At 39.9% G+C, this 16,496-nt stretch overlaps 1 protein-coding gene across 7 annotated transcripts in view; it reads right to left on the bottom strand.

Moving 5' to 3' along the window:
- Window positions 1-862: 862 nt before the first annotated feature.
- Window positions 863-16,496, bottom strand: part of OTUD4 (OTU deubiquitinase 4) — a 36,353-nt gene continuing 20,719 nt past the window's right edge. Inside the window, exons 12-23 of one of the 7 annotated variants that reach the window (XM_042797063.1) lie at window positions 15,354-15,454; window positions 13,857-13,984; window positions 13,564-13,744; window positions 12,180-12,345; window positions 10,680-10,800; window positions 8,616-8,671; window positions 7,907-8,065; window positions 7,194-7,332; window positions 6,712-6,791; window positions 6,522-6,636; window positions 5,789-5,829; window positions 863-3,526 (exon numbers count right to left, since the gene is read on the bottom strand). In XM_042797063.1, the coding sequence (XP_042652997.1) occupies window positions 2,285-3,526; window positions 5,789-5,829; window positions 6,522-6,636; window positions 6,712-6,791; window positions 7,194-7,332; window positions 7,907-8,065; window positions 8,616-8,671; window positions 10,680-10,800; window positions 12,180-12,345; window positions 13,564-13,744; window positions 13,857-13,984; window positions 15,354-15,454 (2,529 nt within the window). In that variant the 3' untranslated portion in view covers window positions 863-2,284. Of the gene's footprint in view, window positions 3,527-5,788; window positions 5,830-6,521; window positions 6,792-7,193; window positions 7,333-7,906; window positions 8,066-8,615; window positions 8,672-10,679; window positions 10,801-12,179; window positions 12,346-13,563; window positions 13,745-13,856; window positions 13,985-15,353; window positions 15,455-16,496 lie in introns of those variants that run through there. The other 6 variants (XM_042797060.1, XM_042797062.1, XM_042797061.1 and 3 more) reach the window with 6 other exon arrangements.

Below are 16,496 nucleotides of genomic sequence, written 5' to 3'. Positions count from 1 at the left end.
AGGTGAATACAAATCCCTTTGGACTCGAGTTCTGCGTCTTCTGTTAATCAGTGCCAGTTAGGGTAAGGAAAAGATGTGGTTTAGCCAATAGCTGAAGCTGTGTAGCTCAGTTCGTTACATGGTACCTGTTGTCCCCTACCTACCCCTGGGGTCCTGCAGCCTAAAACATCTTGCCCCAGATAGAAGGTCTACAACTCTTTCAGCAAAACCAGAGGAAACCGTACTGACTTTAGCAACACTGAAGGTGGAGAAAATACAACATCTGCACATTTCAGTCCTCAACTGTCTTAGAGTAGCGAGGCAGGGCCTAGGCCCAGCTTAAAGTACTTCAATTTTTAAAAGTAAACTCTGAGGAAGTATACTGCCTTTGTTCTTGCAACAAAGCTCACGCTTAAAAGCTTGATCCAGTACTGAATGATTATTTCAGTGACTGCTGAACAGATCTCCACGGATCTGACTAGGGCTACAACTAGAGTTACATTTTAGAACTTCCCAGGAAAGATGACGAGAAGCCCTTTTAAGTCTCTGTAAGTAGCAGGGGTAAAGAGAAGACCACAATGTTAGCGGTTGTTTAACAGCTTGGTGCTTGCTTAGTTCTCAACCTGAAAAACTGCAGCTTGCCTCTTTTGAAATCCTGAATACATTTCTGAATGGAAAAGTATTTAGCTAAAAAAAAAGCCACAGCACAGTCCCTCTCCACTACCACTCTGAATAAGAACTAGAAATCCAGGTTACATCCCCGGTCAGCTTGGAGCTTGTTTCCATTTCGGCTGCTGGCTCCAAGTGGCTCGATCAGAGCAAAAGCATACATTTAGTGTCACTGCAACAGTTTCAAGTACGTAAATATAATTTATAAAGAAAGTGAAAAGACAAAACATTTATTTTAAGTAAGGTTTTATACATGGCATGCATCTGAAAAGAAATTCTTTATCATGTAGCTATCACGCAGGTTTCCTGATCGGGGTGTAGAGTCTCAGACACGAATGGAAGGGTACCATCACCTACACTGGTATATACAGAGATAGAAAAATATACACAACAGTTAATTTTACAGAGCAACAGAGCTGAGTGAATACTGTGCACACTGCACTCTCCCAGTCTGGACAGCTGAACATCCAAACTGCAAAGGCAACGGGAACACTGCAGAGATCATTATTGGGGTCAGAAGAAACAGCATCAGAACTCTGACACAGTGTAAAAATATAAGGCAGAAGCCACTTTCTTCTGAATTGTAGGGAAGAGCAGAGCACACCAAGACTCCAGCTTGTTTTTAAAAGTAGTTCCAGCAAGGAGTTGTACATGCAAAACATAAACTTGCATCAACAGTGCAACAACAAAAGAATACTGAACAGTAGCTCAATCATAAAAACTTAAAAAAATGTAACATGTACTTTATGCATCTCCTCACAAAGTATCTAGGATTTGTCAGTGCATTAGTGTTAAAGTGGCATTAAAAAAACTTCTGCTATTATAACAGATGCAGAATTATTTTGGAAATGCATAGCATCTACATTTTTATTGTCTTTGTAATTATTCAGTTGGCATAGGCACCATTCTAGTCACACCAGCATTAAGAATTCATGGTGGAAACAGCCGTTCTTATCAATCCATACACAGCTATTCTTGACTGCTTGTCTTGATTTTGATTTCAACAAATGCTTTTTAAAATTCAAAAATATACCCTATGAATATGAAAAGAACTATATACAACATACCTAAGACACAGGGTTAGCTGGCTGCCGTATATGTAACACACTGAAGAGAAACATTCAAGTTTGACAAGATTTTTTTTTTTTTCTTTTTCTTGAGATGAAAGGCCTTTGGGTTGGAAGCATATCAAAGACAACAGTGCAGTAGGCTGAGAATTCCTTTAGCTCAGTTCAGAACTAAGGCATTGTATGATAAAATATACATTTATATTTGGTGCAATGTTACCGTCAATTTTAGGATCTAGGTCACGTCAAATGCTATAATTTGTCACTCTAATAAAAACGTACATATCCATCTTCTATCACAAACTCAAACCTTTGTGGGGAAAAAAAAAAAATTATCAAACGCTAAACCTACATTGTTTTTTTCTAATTTGACGTGGAGGAAAAAATGCTAAGCCAAACCAACTCTAATCCCCCCCCAAACATACGGTAGGAGTTCACGTCCTCCTAGTCTTTACTCGCCGAAAGTTAAACATATCCTTGAACTTCACTAAAAAAAAAAAAGATTAAGATTCTAAACTGCTATTTCAAATTCCTTTTTGCGGTTACAGATTCGCAATCATCCATTCGTTCTATGCTTGATGCCCCCTCTGATTCTCTCCCAGCGCTGCCCTTCTCCTGTCATTCCTATATGGCCTCCCTCTGAAGTTTCGCTGATACTGGTAGCCGTCGTCCCTGGTTCTGCTGGGAGGTCCCTTCCAGGCTTCCTCGTTTCTTTGGAACTGGTATCCTCCCCTGCTGGAATAACCCCACTCGAGTCTGGGCCTTCTGCCTCCTCCGTAAGTCTGGTTATAAAACTGCTTGGATCTACCACTTCTCAGCATATCGGAAACTTCACTCTCATCTTCTGAGCTCTCTTCCCTCGTCCTCTGTGCCCTGCTTTCCGTCTGCAGGTTACCAGCACCCTTGGAATCTCTACCTTTATCGGCCTTCTCCTTACGACTGGGAGCGCTGGTTTTCAGTTCATTTTTCAGTGGTTCCGCCAACAGTGGCGGAGCGCTGGGCGCCGCTGCCTGCCTCTCAGTCCCCTGTGTTTGCGGAGAACGGTTTTGCTGCCCGGCTGTTTTTTGCTTAGCAGGAGAAGCCGAACGACAAGTTTGCTCCGACGGAGGTGCCCTCGCTGCAGTTTCTTTCGGGGCGCTGCAGTCGCTGCCTGCACCAGCCCCAGGGAACGGGACGGTGTTCGAGCCGCCGCCGTTGGTCTTCTGAAGCTGTTCCGCAGGGTCTGCCGCCGCAACGGGAGGGCTGCATTCTTTAGCCACGTACACGTTCGCAGGGATGCTAACCGTTGCCTCTTTCTCCTCGGGTGACATGACAACGTTAGGTCTTGCTACTGAATTCTCAATGAAACCCTGAACTGGGTACCCATACCAGAAGTGAGGAAAGAACGGAGGTGCTATTGGAACAGCTCCGAGGAAGTGATTGTGTCCGAAGGGCGGCTGCGGGAACATGTTTTTCCCTCTCAGGGACTCCTCATAGTTTGCATGAAGAGCTTGCACCGGATTCTCCGATTCTACACAGACCTGTCCTTGACTTTCCGATACCTGAGCTGTAGGTATAATCAGGGGCAGCGATGGAGACCTACCATCCACCGGTGGAATCTGGCCGTTGGACCTGGCCTCGCTCTGAGCAGGGAAGTGCCTGGTCGTTCGCACAGTTTCGTTTTCGTTCTGAGTCGGCGGAGCCTCCTGGAACCAGGGGCTGGGCGGGTACACGGGAAGGGACACGTTTGGGTACATCCTGCAAGCAGCTAAATAGGCCTGGTGCAGGGGGTACAAGTAAGAATGGGGTGCCCACATGGGACAACTGTATGCCTGCAAGGGGAGGGGGGGAAGGAAAAGAAGGAGGGGAAAAAAAAAAAAAAGAAAAGTTTAGTCTTTTGAATGTTCAGACAGACATAATAGCACACAGGTCGTTTAACATTTGAAACAGTTAAATGACAGGAAGTAAAGGTTAATTTTATTTACAGCTTTGCAATGACTGCCCTCAATTCTAAAGAGTATCTAGGGCTCCAGGATGATGTTCTCATGTTTTGTTTTCCTTCCAAATGCAGTTGCAATGGACAATAGTTTTAACTAGTAAGAAAAGTTGGTAACAATTTCTATATAGTCAATTTAAACACGTGATGCTCTTAAGTCAAGTTTTAGCTATGCATGTGAAGACACACATTTCCAATTAATTTTCCACAATCGCAATTATTTATCAGCAATTTGCCCTGCTAGGTCCCTTTTCAAAATTCTAAGGGATAACAATCAAAACAACAGGAAGTCATACCACGCACATATTTTCACTTAAAAAAAAAAACCCAAACCTCTACACCAAGGCCCAAAGTGAGATCATTTCCCCGAGGAGAATCTGTAAAGATTGAAACCCATATATATATTCACACAACCCACAGACTGGCTTTCTTAGAAACCCTTTCATAAAGGAGGGGCGTAGGTTTCGTTAGAATATACAACTCCCTTTCCAGCTACTGGTGGGAGTCACACAGTGGACACACCCCATTTTCTTTGCTGTTACTGAACACAAGCAACGTTCACAAACACTGAAGTCCTCCGCCTCAGGTGGTGACCCCTCTCCCTTTCCTCTACTTCCATGTTAACTAACACACAGGCCTTACAGCTCCATTGCTCAGAGTTAGAGTTTATAAACACAGATTCAGTGTTTGTACTGCGATACATAGCAACCGGCCCCAGAGCAACACTGTAGAATGTTTTTATAATACAACGTCCCAAATATACGTATTTCAGGCCATACAGAATACCACGCAAGGCTGCCGGAGGCACAAGGCTGTCTAGGGAAATATTGGAGTAGGTAGAAGGCAGAACCCAAAACCTGGAATGGTCTTGTCTGTGCCATCTGTAGAAACAGTCCCTGGTGCAAACCATCCCGAGCAGCCAAGCCAGACCTCCTCGCAAGGGGAACAGCTGGCTCCCCCTGAACAAGCATCTGGAAGGGTGTGGGTAACAGCACGGCAGTGTCTAGGGCCAAAGCAGTGGACAGGGTAACCCTGAAAGGAGTTCCCAGGTCTACCACAGGATTTGGTCACCAGCTGAGGAGCACAACTGCCCCCAGAACACGGTACTTCGACCGGTAGATGGTGCTGAAGCATCAAAATTACCAACTGTATCCTTGCCGGTACTTTGTGTTGTTTAGGAGAGTCCCAAATACACATAGGCTTATGAAACAAACGCTGTTTGAATGTATTGCAGCAACACTTGCTAATGACTTACGGATTTTCTATTAGGCAAAGAGACTTGTATTGGGTACACAATTGTCAAATCTAAAGTTGCTTTATTCCCTCTTTCCATGCACCAAAGAAAATCGTTACTTATGGCCAAAGTCATGTGGAACAAGTGTGAGAGCTCAGCACCTTTTCCAAAGTATTTTGCCTGACAGAAGGAGCAAGAGAAGGTAAAAAAAGAACATTTTTATGTGCAGAAAGGAGAAAGTAAAGAAACAACAAGTCCTCACCAAGGAACAGAAACTGTTGTCTTTCTGGACGAGCCTCTTCACCAAGCAGACACACAGATTTGCACCATGTAAACACATCAACTACTATAATAACTGCTTAGACAGTTAAAAATAAAATACTGTTGTCCTTAACCTGAGCAGAAAGGACAGACATACAGGCCACTTAAGGGAGTGTCCACAGGGAAAGACATACTAGGCATTTGCACTGCAACAGCTTTGCCAGTACACAGACACGGCCCAGGTCGGAATGCCTTTCCTCTTTTACTTCACACTGCCTCCAAAAGAAGGCATCTTCAAACTCACAGTGGTTTACCTGTGAATTTGTAAAGCACAATCTGTTGACTGTGTAGCCACGGTTGGAAGCCAACAGTTCTCACTATCACTCTTGAGATAAAATCTATTTCTGTTGACTTGAAATGCGATGTGGACCATTGTTGGGATCCCAGTTAACAGAAGACAAAGTAAGAAAGTATTTCAAATTTAAAGATGAACTTGAAGTGTACAGCTGCAACAACCAAACTTCTGTACTCTAAGTACTATGAAATACAAGCAAGTTTTATGGTATAACAAACACAAAAACGTAAGTAAGTTTGAAGAGTTACCTTCACACCAAGATTGAAGAAAAATCTAAGAATATTCTTATCTAGGAAAAATACAAACAGAAAAAGGTCTGTGAAGACATAAAATATTACACTTCATCTGACCAAAAATTAGTCCCTGCATAAAATTCTATTTCAGTAGAGAAACACTGCTATTAAGTTACTTCTTGTGTGTCTTTGCCTGATTTGTTGGGTTGTTTTGGTTTTTTTTTTTTTGCCACAGTAAGATATCTAGAACACAACTGTAGTTTAAATTTCAGTTTGAACAGTTTGTGGAACTGAAATGCTAGTTTTTAAAGAAACAGTTCAGTAAACAAATATTTCATATTTGTAGTATGCCAAAACCAGTATATTCCCAGACCGGCAAGGAAATGCTCAACAACTTCCAAGCTTTTGATTACAAGAGAAAACCTGTTACTGTAAAAGCAAGCAGCTCTCCAAAGAAAATCCATTACATTCACAAAACCCCAGGTTATGGTCGGTCAAGCTAAGAACCACAAAATGATTCAGATTTCTAGGTCTAACCACCTAAAATAATCGCAGTGTTATCAACACAAACCGAAGAGTTACAACTCTATTCAATGCTCCCTCCCACGCCTTAAACCATGGAATGACAATTAAGTCTTTGGACACAGACTAACAACAGGACCAAAGAAACTGTCTTTACCTACATTTAAGAAAATAAAACCTATTAGGAAAAATGGTATAAAATCCAGACCTTCTTTCAGCTTCTTACCTTTAGGTAGGTCTTCCCCGGAATTGCACAGGGAGTAAGAGGGTGCAACAGCTCTTTCTCCCTTTTCACTAAAAGGGAATCCAGGGTATAGTGGATCCTGATAAGGATTCAGAGTCTGAGGCAAAGGCATTAAAGGCTGGTTAACTGCTTGTAGCGACAGAGGAACTCCAGCAACTGGAGCAGATGTTACCTGAGCCTGTGATACAATAGAGTCAGGTCCCGTTGCTGGGGTTGGCATCAAGGAAGAAGCAGGTATTTGGGCTGGAATACCTAAGGGAAAAAAACACACACATACATACATATATATATAGCTCTACTATATGCAATCACAAAAGAAAATGGCAGCAGGAAAGCAAGTTTCAAGAGACAGAAGAAAAGAAAAGAACAAAAAAGGTATTCAAGAAGACAGAGGAGGAAAACAGAGAATTGAGGATGCATCCCTCTTCCACCTTCAGGTAGGGAGTACAGCAAACTATACATATGGGCAAACAAAGGTCTACTAGAACTCTCACTAGCTTTAAGAAGTGAGAAACTATATTCCTATAGATTTTTGCATTTGGAACATGAAGTCATATGAAACATCGTCTCCTGGAGGCATCTTCAATTTAGCAAGACAGTTAAAGTGTTTTTAAGGGTTAGTTGTTTCTGATTTATGTTAATATTTCTTCAAACCTGCTGGTCCATAAGTTGTTGGCTCGCTTGGCCAAGCTGGTACAATGGCTGGTACAGAAGGCACTGCTGGAGGTAAATGCACCTCAGAAAAGACTGGTGAGGGTGTGGGAGTTATGCTCGGTAAGCATTCTGTCAGGTTCTATAAAAACAAAGAGATCACATTAAATTATTCTGAATCACCGTTGTTGGTGACCCCTAAATGTGTCTGACTTCTACCAAAGAAGGCCTGATGAATCCATATTATTCTGACTACCACCATCACCATAGCAAACTACGAAGTTGTAACATATCAGGCTGTATAGGTGAGATCTGTGATACATTACATCACTGGGTGAAGAACTCTGAACTGAGCTCTATCTAAAACGTGCCTGTACCACAGACAGCCATCAGTGTTATAACCACCTTCATAAGCATTAAATTTAAGTATCTCCCAGTCAAAAGAAAAGCCACCCTCACAAACGATTACCAATAACCTTGGGGAAACCTGAAAAAGCAAAGGTAAAGAATTTAAAGTGAAAAGCATGGTTATCTTAGCAGAAAGATATGAATCCCTCTCTCTGAAGAGAAGGGATATACTTTTACTTTTCTATCAAGGGGTGTCCTTTTACATTCTTTATGTTGGACATAACAGATTTCTAACTGAAAATGCAAAATCTTGGCATTATCACCATAGAAATTACTATGTAATTAAAAGCCAGTATTATAATACATACGTGGCTGTGGTGAAGCTCCCCTTTGTCTGAAGTCTCCTGACTGGAAAACTTTGAAATCAAACAAACATTTCTTACTTGCTCAGCAAGAATCGGAGAGTCTGTTTTTACTTGTTCCAAAGGAGATGAAGCTTTTGGATAACTCTCATCTTGACTATTCTTCTAAAGCAAAGTTAGAAACAACAGACACAGCTAGTCTAATAGTAAGACTTATTTATCAAAGAGGCATTTAAAGATACTAAACCACACTACAAAGTGGACTAAGCACCCAATCACTATTACACTAGTGTAACATTTTGCTCGTTGAAAGGACAGCAAAGGTTAAAAGCCAACAAGAGGCCATAAATCTTCACTGAACTTCAGAGAACATGGTCTGTTAGCACAGTGGCTATTAGTAAACATCAAATCTTCTGTGGTCCCATTATACTGAAAACACAGACTGTACTAAGCAATTACAAATCCAGAATTGTAAGTGCTCTCGATAGCCCAGATTTGAGAACTCAAGATGGCAGAGAAAGACTGTAAGCATGGGTGGGTTACAGGGGCTGAAGAAAGCTGACAGCAATATAAGCCTCCAACCTTAGAAGTATTTCACTAAAAGCTGTAAAGCAGCAGCAGCAATCACAGCTCTACAGGCAGCTATTGCTCTGCTAATCATGTATCAGAGAAGCAATAACATTAAAAAAAAATTTGGTCTTTTCTTTAAGATTACCTCAGATGAATTTGGCTCAAGCTTCTGACTTAAGTGGATCTGCCTTGAATTTGACTCTGTAACACCAAGACATAACCTAGTAAATGAACCATTACACCATTTATGGCTATCACAACTTAAGCCAGTTAAAGTTTGTCTTTCCAAAGTTAAACCTTAAAAACAAAGCCTACCTCAGCATATATTACTTCAGAAAAATTAAACTTCAATTTTTTATCAAAGCATCCTAAACCAAACAGTCGTTAGAGCAGTAACAGAGCAGCTACTTCAACCTGGGTTTTCAAAGCTCTACAGAAGTTCTTTACTGATGTTTGTTAACCATTTTGGTGATACTTGAGGGAAGCAGGAAAGAAATGTAGCTGTCTCTTTAAATACATATCATTCATCCTAAATCCCTCCTAGGAAAAAAGAAATAAGTTTGTATTTTGCTTAGAATGGAAATGTTTTGCATTTTCATATTCAAGTGTTAAGATAACAGAAACTTAAAGTCTTGTCTACATTTGACTGAGTACAACATAGATCAGTTTAAAAGGTTTCAATGGTTCAAAAGATCTAGAAAGTTTTCAGACTGATGCAGAGAGGTTAATTTCTTGAGCACCAGCAAACACGTGGTGGGGGAGACGGTGTTGAAAAACAGTCATGGCATAATCTTCATATAATAAGATCTGTACCAGTTCTTCACATTCTAGCTTACATTCAAATCTTGTCACCACTGCTTATCAATCAAATTCATGCACATAAATTTAACAGTAGCCGCTAAATAAGTTACATACTTTTTAAAATTTTAATATATGCACCATCATAACTAGACAACAATGCAAATTAAACCAGTATAGATTATGAGAATTACTGCCAATTTCCCAGGCACCAATAGGAATCTCTAAATACTCAGAAGGACGTACAGTTTATTCCCACAGGATTTTTAACTCAGTCTCAGAAGAGGCAACGCAATCCAGAATGTCACAAAAAGCAGAGAAAGCTGTACATGCCATGCGCTTCAGCAAAACCTATCACGACACTGTAATAAAGAGCTTTCTCTACATTCTTCCTGGCATTGCTGATGAAACAAGTTTTCAAATTAATTCAAGTCTTCAGCTGTTTGAAGAATGAAAAATAGGTAACATCAGTCCTTGTGAGGCCATTCGAGAAGGCATGACGTGTTGTAAGAGGGACTACAGAGACCAAGTACCATAAATACACAACAGCAACGCCTCTGCTGTTGCCAGAGGTAAGGGAACAAAAAAAATTCAAAAAACAGAGGGAAGGAACAGCTTCCAAGAGGAGGCTAAAGGGTTGCAGTTTTATTTAGTCAGGAAAAAAAATGCAAAAAAATGAAGAAGCCAAGATCAAACTCAGCGTTTAGTTATGGCAAAGATGACAGGACTAAATAAATAAATAAACAAAAAAACAATCAGTTGCATTTAGTAAAGGTTTACTAACTACCTCCTAACAGCTACAGCTGTCATCTATTATTGCCATGTTGCACTTCCTCACAGAAGAGGAAAAGCTTAAAGTCAATGAAGAGAAGCTAGAGTGTTACAACACACTGAGGGGGAGGGAGAAAACCCAAATAAATTTTGACAGCGTGACAGCTCTTTCTATTGTAAAGGGGGGAGTGTGTTTCCAACTCTTCGGTACCCCATCTTCCCTCTTCTTTCTGTACCACTGTATGCTAATTCTTAACACCGGATACTTTTACCTGCTTTTCTATTAACTCTTAATACTCCTCCCACAGGCACTTTCTGCCACACCCACTAGCATTTCAACAGGATCTAATTTACAGGAGCCCTAATACTCTTCGTTTCTCTCATTCCTCTTCCCATTTACTACAAAAAATCCCAGCAAGGAGCCTGCTCTCTCAGCCACATTCACAAAGCAGGAAAGCAAGGACTTTCTTCCCAAACAACACCTTTCCTACCTTGAGCCCAGATTAGTTTGGCACTATTACTTATGATAATTTTCCCCTCATTGCCTAAAGAGATGCCCCATCTTGAATAAATTTCGAGGCTGCTAACAAAAATAAGGCAACAAAAAAAAAAGCCTCAATCTTAACCCATTTATTTTTACCTTTATCCTTCTGCTCTTCCACCTCTGCCATCCATTTGCTGTTTCTTCTCTCATTATTTGATAACTTTTTCTGGTTTAAATTATCCACAGTCTGTGTAGCAGCCTGACAGACGGACTGATTCTACAGAAGTTTACAAAAGCAAAAATATGAATTTATATAAGAAGTCCAATGACACTCTGCCATCATCTGATACGATACTACTATGCTGTCACGACACACAGTACTTATCTCTGTGATAGGCAGAAAGGTGCGGGGAAAACCAGTCTTGATCAGTATTCAGATTCACCCACTCTTTCATTCATTGCTAAATTTTGCAAAGTGTCCTTTAAAAGCATTCATGCCATTAGTTTACACGACAAACAAAACCTGCTTCATTCAGACAATCTCCACTTTAAAATCTCATCTGCCTTCTGCAGGTGGCCAAATACAGCAAGCACAGTTAACCACAGCTCGGAGAGAGTGAGCAACCTCTGTCCGTCAGGCTTGTCTTAGCCTGCTCTCTGCTGTGCAGAGGAGCTGTACATTTCTTCTCGATTACCCCAATATATGCAATTACTGCTCAAGAACTGAAAGACACCATGCAGGAAGTCACTTCCACAAGGCAAGAGATTTAAGGCCCATCTTTCACCTACTCATTCTTCCAGCCTGGTTATTGTTTCTGTTTGCCCCAGGATTTAAATCCAAAAAGCCCCAGACATCTCTAGAGTAAATTTATGTAGTCAGCAGCTCTTTACCGACAGGATCAGCTCAGTACCTGGATGTACCGAGACTCCAATCCACTTTCTTTAAAAATTCCATCAAGAGAATAATCTCTCAAAATCTAAAGGCTACATTTTGCCCTCAGACATAGACAAGTCCACTGAAGCCAGCTCAGCTCCACAACAAAAATAGAGCAAGTCTGACAAAGAATTTGCATTCCTTATGACACCATGCAAGTTCTCACATCAGTAAGTTCTCAGGCTAAAAAAAAAAAAAGTCACTTAGAAATAAAACAGGTTTTATGCGAGACAAATCAGAAACAATCACCTAGTCACTTCCGATACTAACTCAAGCACCACAGTGCCACTTTACTGAGCGACTTCTCAGGTAAATTAAACTGTACTTCAGAACTAGTTCTGACCACACCTTGAAGTTTGATCCCACTATACAAGAAAAATGCAACATCCAAGTAACTGTAAGGGAATGCAAAACCTTCCAAAGGCAGGAGGAACATGAAGAAAGAAGCCCACAGATTCCGAAGCTCCTGTGTTTACCCTATCTACATGCCTGAAGAACTGTGAACGGTAGACATCAATTATTCTCAGGGGAAATACATATGTGTCTTATCTTGACTATATAAAGCATTGTAGATTCACATATTTCTATGTAGAGAGTGAGTGTGAAGAAAATATCCTTAAGTTTTGAATTGTATTGTAATACAAGGAACAAAAAACAATTGCTGAAGGTTCACGGACAAGTATGAAAAATGTGCTATTGATTACAATGAAAAAAAAACATACATTAGAAAGTGCAGGAAAAGCTTGTTCATCCCTCTGCTGGATCTCATAAAGTGAACGAGATTCTTCTATAGCCTGTTTCTCCCTGCGTTCCTCTGGAGATAGGCCAAAGTAGTTACCATCTCTGCTGCCATGGTTCAGATCCTCGGTTCTCTCCCGGTCTGGTTTTCTGTAAAGGAAAAAATTAAACAGGATCACTTTGGCAAAGAAATTCACCAGTATCAAACACAGCACAAACTCATGGTTTAGAAGGAAGAAAGAAGATCATCATGTAGCACTGATTATGTGACTCCCACATATACCAGATCCGTTTCTGCCTATTGCAAGCTACCCATACACATGCAATTTAAGGAAATGAAAGAATGTATTTTGTCCATGATCTGTTCTGTTCAATACAATTTTGAAAGACTTTACAACAAATGGTAATCATTAAGATCATAGTTAAAAAACAAACGCCTACATCAAATGATCTAATCCATTTCTGTGCCAACTGAGAGCTGACCACACCCCATCTGCTATCTATGAACATGCAAGAGAAAGCTGGGGAAGATTTCTGTGAATACAACAGAAGGGAAAATGCATTATGTCTGAAGCATCACTACACAATATTGACATCACTGTTTCAGCTTTCTAAACATTAGGATACCCATGTATTTCGGTTAAAGGTAGAAGAAAAATGCCCTTAAAATGGTGCATGTGGCAGACTCTGAAGACACCCCAGCCCCATTTATTCCACAAGGAGTTACAATACAGAAGAGTGACAGAATAGACCACAAAGAGTTTGGCTTTGTAGCCAAGTACAGAATAGCCTTTTAGATAGGATAGAAGAGTGGCAATGAAGAAAACAGAAACACTGCTGCAGCAGCACAATGCATCAAAAAGTCACCAGAACAAATGCTGGCAAAATGCTGCTCTGTACTCCTTTAAATGATCATTCATAACATGAAGCAGACCTCTACAACAGGTTCTGCAGAAGCTGAGGGAAGATCTTAGCCATGCACAAGAAGTGCTTCATGCAACATTACTTCAGCCCCAACCAGAAAAAAACAAACAAACAAACAAACAAAACAAAACCACACACAAACAACATCCACTGTCTAAGAAGAAACTGGAATTCTGTGTATGGTGGTTCCAGGGGAGATGCTGCCATGCAAGAAAAAAAAAAAAAGAGGGAGTTCACAATGGCAGCAACTTTGAAAAAGGTTTAAAAACAAACAAAAATATTTTCCCTGTGCCTGTGTGTATTCTTAAGGACTTGGAACACTTCTTAAGAATTCAACATCAACGTATTTCAAAAGATCATGTTGGAAGCATCTGAAGCAAGCACCAGGGCTCCAAGAAGCTCAGCTACAGTTCAAGATAAGGAAGATGTTATTTGCAGATTTACCTTACAGTTTGGGAAGGATTCCTGCCTGGAGCTTTTTGCTCAGCTGAGGTCTGATGAGGTTGGGGTCCAGAACATAAGAACTGATGCTGCCTGGTTCCCACAGTATGCTGAAGTCGAGGAGGTAGTGCTGACTGGGGTTTTATTGACTTGCTCTGATTCTTTGGCCCTCTGCAATCTGCATCTAAGATAAAAACGTGAAAACAGGCGTTATTTTTTCTAATCTTTATTGTCAGATGTTCTGTCCCAAAGAGCTTACAAAAGATTCTGTCACACAAAGACAGGTACAATCCTACCAGGCTGAGCAGCATTCTGTCCCCATGTTGAGAAAAACTTTTTTATCTTCTTCCCTGGCACAGTGTTCCAGCCCTCCATAGGAGAGGCCTGTGGAAGAGGTTTAAGGCTCTTCAGTGAGACAGCATACCTACAAAACAAGGAATTATGGAAGGAAAAATATCTTAAAGATCAGACTGGGACTTGCATAAATTAATACCACATGTTTACTAAGTCTGATGGATCTTCCAATTTTTGCGAACACTGCATTCAAAGTCTTTTGTTCATTATGACTCCACTCAAGCCATGTGTAGAAGAACAAGAAACCTTTTTTTTGATCTGTGTGTTTTTAAATAAAACACTATGAGAAGTTGATGCAAAATTATCCAGTAAAGAACAATCAGCCATTTGTGAAGTAAGTAACATAATGTCTTCAGGGCAGACAGAAAGGGAGAAGGATCAGAAAAAGTAATACACTCAGATAAACTCAACACTGCAATAGATGTCAAGATTGAAAAACATTCTATCAGTGGTTTATATCCTCAGAGCAGTTATAGCGTTTTTTTAATTGAGGATGCTGGAGGATGTCCAAGCAACTGTTTACATTATTTGAAAGGAAGACGTTCAAATCTATAAGACGACAGTTCAAATCACGTTAAATCTCAATTTAGAAATGGAACAAACTGCGAGACAATCTTCTTGCAACATTTTCTTGGAGATTAATGGGCATCTTTTTCCTTCCTTCATTTACCTGACTGAAAGTCCTACCTCTTCCCAAACTACACTCAACTGTGGGGTAATATTTGCCTCAGCAGAGTTACAAAACTTAAAAACTCAACAAGATGTTTCAAACACACCCTCCCCAGCCCCCCCCCAGCAAAAAACAACAAACAAAACCCCTCCCACACACCCAAATAACCAAAATCACCACCACTACCACCCCAGAAAAAAAGAACAAAAACAGCCAACCAACACCACAAAAAAATACCACAGCCCCTAACAACTTTAAACACGTTTGTCCCAAGGTAGGGCAAAGAGGACACTGATCTAACCAGGAACTTGACACACTCTGTATGAAATTAGGCAGAGCTACAACCAACAGAGAAGCTAGGTGCTTTGATGGACCTGTTACAATGAAAAGCTTGCCACAAATCTAGCATCTAACTATTAAGTACAACACGCAACACTTAATTAGCATGATGTCAATCTGTTTAGGATTGAATCTCATGCAAAAAAAAAAAAAATTATGAAATAGTAATGTTGTTCTTGTTTTACTCTGCAAGTAATATCCAGACTACTTAGCCCTAAAGAAAAAAGTCTGAAGTGACAATCAGTGCAGAACCCCTTTTTCCTTTTTTTTTTTATTTAGTAAGTTGTTTTCTCAACAATTTTGTGGTAGTAATTCTTCAAGTAAAGAAGCCGATACGCTTCAGTGGCTGAAATTAACTCTTAACTAATGTAAGGCTGCCATTACCAAGGTTCAGTTTGGCACTCTTTTCCAAAAGAAATGAAGCACTTACTTTGCTCCAAGCTCTTCTACAAATACGACAACTGGCCCATTCTCTGAACAAACTTCTTGAATATGGGCATTATAAAATTTCCCATTGTGGTCTAAGCGCACCTATAATGAAATAAAAAAGCTGTATTAGCTTCAAAGAAGACAATGAGAGGACATAACTCTTTAAAATATCAGCCACGTTAAAAATAGAACTTTTCCCCCGGGGAACAGAAGACCTCCGAAATAAACATCAAGTAATTCAGTAAATGTATCAAAAGCAAATCTTCAATCCAGATCACTTCTTCAAAAAGAAATAAAAATACTATGAAAAAAAAATAAAAACCACACACACACAAAAAAAAAAAAAAAACACAGAACCTGGAAAGCTTGCTGGGTAACACTACTTAATGAAATACGGCTTGTAAAACTACATGAGAAAGTTAAGAGTAATCAGTGTGTCAAGGCTTTTCAGCTGTACTGAAAACACTTTCTCTTAGAATGAAACCCAAAGTTTTTCCTTGTTAAAATCTATGTAAAGAAAAGAAAAATTAACTACTTACTTCAGTGAAATGTAGTTTAATTAAGAACATAATAAACACCAATTATTTCTGAAGTTATTCTTCAGAAAGTTTTTTAAAATAACGAAAAAAAGTTCAGACACGATCATAGTGTTACTTGTTTGACTGACATTCCATGTTCTTAAAATTCTTCCATTAAATATAAAATAAATTTCATAACGTTCTGCTACAACACCTGGCTTTCCAGTTATATTAATCTGGTCAAATCCACTTTTCGCTATTTACTCCATCTTCCCTTCCCATGCTTTTATCCCATATATTTACTGTTTTGCCACATACATTTAAATGGTGACAAAGACAGTATGTTAATTACCAGAGTTTTTTCTACTACTACTATCTGTACCCCTTAGTAAACACTATACAAGACAGCCTTAAGGTCTTAAATACCAATTTTAAGCCTCTGCTATTAAGCAATAGATAATCAACTCCGCATTAGGGTTTCTTGTTTGTTTTGTGTGGAGTTTTGGGGTTTGTGGGTTTTGTTTTGTTGTTTTTTTTAAAGTTTAGAGATGTGGTTTTCCTGCAATATATTCACTATGCTTAATTCCATTACACCAATAAAAAAGATACAACCTGAAAGAGCCCCC

Source organism: Tyto alba, unplaced genomic scaffold (assembly GCF_018691265.1).
Source record: "Tyto alba isolate M040663 unplaced genomic scaffold, T.alba_DEE_v4.0 Super-Scaffold_23, whole genome shotgun sequence".
Lineage (NCBI taxonomy): Eukaryota > Metazoa > Chordata > Aves > Strigiformes > Tytonidae > Tyto > Tyto alba.
The sequence above is the reverse complement of the archived record's forward strand: the minus strand, read 5'-3'. Positions and strand labels throughout refer to the sequence as shown.